We start from the raw sequence: 6535 nt of genomic DNA on the forward strand, positions 1-6535 counted from the left end.
ATCATTTATTTAAAAACGTGTATCGATATAAAATGAAAATTTAAAATTTACATTCACATAAAATAAAGTGAGCGTCACTTAAGTACCACACTTACATCATTTTAATAAATTAATTAGTAAATATACTCGACTTGTTACAAGTCCCTATGTCGTTAAAATGTCGTATCGGATCGTACCACTTCGACCAAGTGGTACTTTCCACGCCCATTCTACGCATACGTGTTCTTGAAAATATAATCGAATATTTCTTACATAGATAAAAATATAATGAAAATAAATGTGATTGGAAATACAAGATTTATATTAAATTAAGTAAACATAATAATAATCTAATGAGTAAAATGCACATCCATACATAAATGGCTAAAATACAAATTAGTAAATATTACAGACCAAAATAAATATTAAAACATTTAAGGGGCTAAAATATAATAACAAATATTAAAAACAGTAAAAAAAAAACCATAAATCATATTAGGGGACCAAAATGAAATGAAAAAAACATAAAGAACTAAACACAATTAAGCCAAATGTTAAACAGGGACTAAAACGAACATGCTAAAATAATATGGCCAAATTCGAACTCTAAGAAAAATGTAATAATAAACCAGATAAGGACTAAAACATAATGAAAGTAAAATAAACAGACATTAATCGATATTTAACCCAAAATATGAGAGTAGTGATCAAGATAAAAGTTTCATAAATAAAGAGTACAATGTCTAAACTTTAAAAAATATTAACAATAACCAATCCAGTGACCAAAATGAAGAAAAACATAAATCACATGTCCAAATTAAAGATCATAAAACATAATATATATAAACTAGTGATTCAAATAAAACAAAAAAACTATAGGCTCGAAATAAGATTGCATGGATTTCATTTAGTGACCATATTACAACCCTTACAAAAGCTTGAGGGACCTAACTGTTATTTACCATAAATGTAAGAACACGCGTGCAAGTTACAGAGGTAAGAGGACCAAATAGGCTATTAGCCTTAATCCCATCACTCGGCCTCCCTCTTGCCTCAAAACGACGTCGCTCGACGTCTGAATATAACCCTTTTAAGGGTTATTCTGAAACCCTAAAATCATTTGCTCTCCCCCTCATTTCCTCAGCCGTTTGGCTATTCCTCTCCCTTCCCATATTTCCTTCTTCCTTCGCCTAAAACAGAGGCCCTAACTCCCCGGCCAACGTAGAACGGTGGCCACGGGGAGTAACCCAAACCCAGAGAAGGTTCTCTATGCCCTTTGATCTACCCACTACACTGACCTAATACCCAGATAAACCCTTTAATTTCGAACCCAACAAGCCCCAGAAAAGAGACAAGTTTTTTTTACCTTCGGTGAGGGACGCTTGGCTCCGATGAAGCAACGGTGGTGGTCAAAAACAAGGGTAAGATTCTTACTCTATCTCTCTTTTTATTTTTTCGAATGGATGTTTCCCTCTTTTTTTTATGTTCTCTGTTTTTTTTTATCACCGACCCCCTTCCATTTTCTCTTTTTTGGTCTTTTATGTTTGCTTGCATGTGGATTTCTGGTGAGATGATGATGATATCTAGGTAGATAGGATTTGATTTCTCTGATTTGGGTGAATAAAATCCAGATTTTTCGGGATTTTCGGGTGTTATTCTAATGGGTTTTTTTAGATTTGGGGTAAGTTTAGGCCACTGTTATTTGATTTGGTTACTGTTTTTACAGGAACCGGTCACTGTTCATGCAGGAGAACAGTCGGCGGCGACGGGACATCTCGGCTTGGTGGCTCGGTGATTGGCTCACGGCTGGGAAGCTGAGGAGTTGAAGTCGGCGGCTGCCATTAGGGGATTAGGGTTAAAACCCTAATTTGTTTTAGGGTTTGAAACCCTAATCTGTTTTAGGGTTTGAAACCCTAATCTGATGGGTTGGTTCAGTCTGGGTTGTTGGGCTCCGGGATTGGGCCTTTGTAATCTGAATTGGGCTTCTAAGCCTGCAAAAGTGTAATATTTGTAAATTAATAATAATAATAGTAATAATAATAATATAACGATAATAATAATATATAAAAAAAGACCCGGACAAAAACGGGTGTCTACAATAGGATTACTGGAAATGTTACATTACTGTGTTTGGTTAGTTTGGCATGAATGTAAGATTACAGTGTTTGGTTGAAGGAATAAAAGATTACTTGAATGTATATTTTATCAAATTGTCCTTGTTCTGTATTTTTTAACAAGTGAAATTCTAAATATTTAAATAAAAATTATTTATATAAAAATTCTATTTGTTGATAATATATTTCTTAAATATTTAAATATATAACGTATTATTTTTTAATTAATATTAAATTTTATATAATTTATGTAAAAATATATTAAAATTTTACATCAACATTTAACTTAATGTTTACATTGTGGAAATTCTTCATAGATATTCATAATAATAAAAAGATGTAAATTATTTTTGTTATCTAAGATATATTATTTATTATATCTTCTATATACATTAATTTATTTATTCATCTTTTATATTTATACTTAATTCTGCATATTTTATCATTATTATTTATCTCATGAATTTATATTACAAAAATCATATTTTCTATAATTTTATATTTCACCGTCATTCATCATTATCTTTGCTAATGTTTTAATAAAATTATTAATACTCAGTCCTAATCTGATTTGTACTTAACTCTTGATTATGAAAAGCAAGCAACCCAATAATTTATGTTTCTCAACCTGTAATTTCTCTCCGAACATACAAAAATCGACAGAGGCCAAACTAACGTTTATTTCTTTCATCAATATATGTTGATCTACATCCACAATTAAACTATAATCAATCACATAAATAAAGGTTCATCAAGAAATATAATCTTAATATTGTAAACATAAAACTAACGTTCATCATTGTCGAGGAATCAAGCCTCTCGCAAAAGAGCTCCACTGCTTCAGCATTGAACCAGTTCTTTTTCATCAGCAATGTAAAATGGGCAATTATTACTTATAATTCACATTTGAAAAAATATGCTCCATAAATGACACGAGATTCGTACAAAGAGTTCATAGATGTTGATCTACACTCACATCTAAGCTAATCGATCACATAAAAAAAGGCTCATAAAAAATGTCATTTCTAAAATTAATGAAAATCACATGTCGGAGAATCGAGCCTCTCACAAAAGCGTTCCACTTCTTCAGCACTGAACCAGTCCTTTTTCATCATTGGAACCATGAGGTGTTGTATAAAGAATACCATTAGCCATCCATTCTTCAACTAGCTTTCGAGAGGAAGGATTTCCCAAGAGGGCTCGCACACGTTTATTATGCAGGATGACAAGTGGCCATTTATTCCCACTTCTAGTATACATTTCTTTTACAACAGCATCGAGCTGTTCTATCTCAAATTTTACAAAAATGCACAACAATTAGCAACACTAGTTGAGAGACAGAAGATAAAGTGCAATATAAATGCAAAGTAGACAAGCCAACTGTTGGATATACAACCTGAAGAACACTGAATCCACCCTCTGCAAAATTTTGTTGGTAGAGCCCAATATTTGCTCCATCCACTATGGCTTCATAATTGGCATTTTTTTCCAACCAATCCTGTATTAATGATATATAAAATAATAAGTAAGCAGAAAATAAAAAACAGTAAGAATTAGGCAAAATGGAGTCCAATGATATCAAGATATAGTTTTTGTCAAAATTATGCCTCATTTATCTTCTGACATTGTCTGGTTCTTCAAGCAGTGTATAATTTATAGGTTCACATCTGTTATGCTTGACTGATTATAAAGTTTTTATTCTTTGCCTCTACATTAATAAGCAAGGAAAGAAACTTGTCACAACATGCATAAAGGTCTGCCAGCAAAAGACTTTTCTAACAAGTTATAGGAAAGTTGAGAAATGATTAATTTCGAAAAAGCTTTTTCCACAAGTATGATCGAAAGCAAATTCCCAAGGATGCTCTAAATAAATTTTAGTCGTTGCATTTGCATATATTTAAACCTTTATAACGGGATGCATAATTTTCTACTTATGTATTCCAGCAGCCTGGAAAATAGAGCTTGTAAAGATTGATTGTATATGGAAGATCAAGCGAGAATAGTGTGGACATTCTTAAATCCAAAATTGATGTATACAAATACAAAAAGCAAAAGAAGAATTTGAATAAACCTACAAATTACAATAACTACGAACACCAAGCCTTCACAAATTATACCAACAGGCGATGTAAAGAAATTATAACTAGCAAATTGATCAAAATAAATTCCAAGAGTCTCAACCTACTAAGGTCTACATCTAGTAATCTACAAACCTGTTATTGAGGTTTCATTCATTCAATGTTCTATCTATCATACAAACCATTCAATATTCTATATATCGCACAAATGATAATAAAAATAAAAAACGAAAGAACATTGCAAATGTCTTCCACACCTGTAACTCCCTAAAGTTAGCCTTAACCTCCCTCTCCATAGCCAAGCCAGCAACCGAAAGCGCAAACTTCTCTGTCTCGACATCACCGATATCAACACAATCCAACTGGTCTCCACAGCTACAACATCGACCATTCGGCTCAACATTCCCTTTCCTCACGACCCACTTCCCTTCCCCAATCCATCCCAACCCATGCCACCCCCCACCATTCCTCAAAATCGCTTGGTGTAGCAAGACTCATAAGGTGAAATTGCTGCTTTGAGGTCCTTGGATTTGGAGCAAGAATGGAGTTCATATAGAAATTGGCTTTCTGGATTTTTCAGGGTTTTCTTTTTTCTGGTTGGATTGGTTGGATTTTGGTGATGGCTTGGTGTAGCCATGGATAATAGCTTCCCTGATATAGAAAATCGTTCCAGTCGCCAGCTGCTGAATTGTGCCTCAATTGAAGAAGAAGAATGTGTTGAACGATTTTCCAATCAAACGCAACTGCTAAAAAGAAAAATGTAGAAACTTTTAGTAACGGAGCCATAGAATCATATAATACGAACGAAATAGAAAACAGGACAAACTCAGATTTTACATAAAACGATGAATTTTACTGTTGGGAAAATAAAAGAAAGGGAATGGAGAAGAAATCTTATCAGGAGAATCTCACTAAAAAAACGATGAATTTTTCATAGAGACAAACTCATGGAGATACGAATATATCGCAGAGACAAACGAGAAAAGAATTATATTTTAGCCCTTAGTACGGGAATAAAAAAATACCTAAGACACCTGTGGGAATAACATTCCCAGGAATAAACACACCAACATTTATTATTGATATTGAAAGATTACCCTCACTTAAGAATCTTACCCAATCAAACATGGGTATCCTTAATCAAAAAAAAAATATGACGGCTGGGAATGTTAAATCCTCTATCCAAACACACTCTCAAAAAAAAATATGATGCCTCAACCGCTATTTTATACTATGGTAAATGGAAAGCATTCTCTCTCGTAGTCAACGGATTCTGTCATAAGCAAATCTTGCTGCTGCTCGTGGTACAACACGCATGGGTGGGAACCATCGGTACAGGTTGAATGATGTCGGTCGGTCTGCTTCAGCAGCTGGTTGGTTGAAAATGAATGTCGACGGCTCTCGAAACCCATCTACGGGTCTTGCAGCTTGTGGTGGATTTATTCGTGATTCGTATGGGCAATGGGTCTCCGGTTTTTCCAAAACTCTTGGGTCTTGCTCGGTCTTGGATGCGAAACTTTGGGTATCTATGAAGACCTGAAACAAGCTTGGCAGTTAGATGCTCGTAAAGTTCTGGAGGAGACGAACTGCAGGGAGGCTTTTCGCCTTGTTCAGCAAGGGAGGGATATGGATGGAGTTTCTCATATGGTTCCTCACTTAGTTGAAATGTTTTCTCGACGATTGTGGCTTCGTTTCTCACATGTGCTTCGGAATGGAAATAGAGTGGCGAACGCGAACGCGATCGCAAAAACAGCTTGGCAGCAGCCCTTCGGCGTGACCCGGTTTGATTATCCATCTTCTGCAATTGCTCTCCTGCTACGTGATGATGCTACTGTGAACTGAAGCCTTCCCCTAGCTTCTCCCTTTATATTAAAAAAAGGGGATAAATATAAAAAAATTTAAATGCATGTATGATACATGGCTTGATTTTGAATAATAAAGAAATAAAAAAAAATTATATTATTTTATTGTTAGATTGAGACAGAAAGAAAACTAAAAATTAAATAATATTTTATAAACTGAAGAGTAAGATTTGAAGAAAAAAATATGATTAAATTTAATTCAAAATTAAATGAATAAATAAGAGAAATGAAAAAAGAGGTTCAGAAACTAAACATTTTATGAACTTATAAAAATTAGAGGTCCTAATTATAAATATAAAAAATTGGTTAAATTTAATTTAAAAGAGAAACGAAAACAGAGGGTCAAAAACTAAATTTTTTATGAGATTATACAAATTAGGGCCTAATTATAAATACAAAAAATGGAGAGCCCTAAATGGTTGCTCAACATACTCCCATCATCATAGCGGGCCCTAAATTTGACACGCTGTCCCCTAATTGCTTTTACCATATTATCATAGAA

At 33.8% G+C, this 6535-nt stretch overlaps 1 protein-coding gene across 1 annotated transcript; it reads right to left on the reverse strand.

Annotated features, from left to right (window-relative positions):
- Nucleotides 1-3179: 3179 nt before the first annotated feature.
- Nucleotides 3180-5299, reverse strand: LOC120152784 (proteinaceous RNase P 2-like). Its single transcript, XM_039164919.1, has 4 exons — nt 5197-5299; nt 4429-4664; nt 3490-3591; nt 3180-3374 (listed from the first exon to the last, which is right to left on the reverse strand). Exons 1-4 carry the CDS (start codon nt 5297-5299, stop codon nt 3180-3182), a joined length of 636 nt encoding a protein of 211 aa, XP_039020850.1.
- Between the last annotated feature and the right edge of the window lie 1236 nt (nt 5300-6535).

Source organism: Hibiscus syriacus, unplaced genomic scaffold, assembly GCF_006381635.1.
Source record: "Hibiscus syriacus cultivar Baekdansim isolate YM2019G1 unplaced genomic scaffold, ASM638163v2 tig00111095_pilon, whole genome shotgun sequence".
Lineage (NCBI taxonomy): Eukaryota > Viridiplantae > Streptophyta > Magnoliopsida > Malvales > Malvaceae > Hibiscus > Hibiscus syriacus.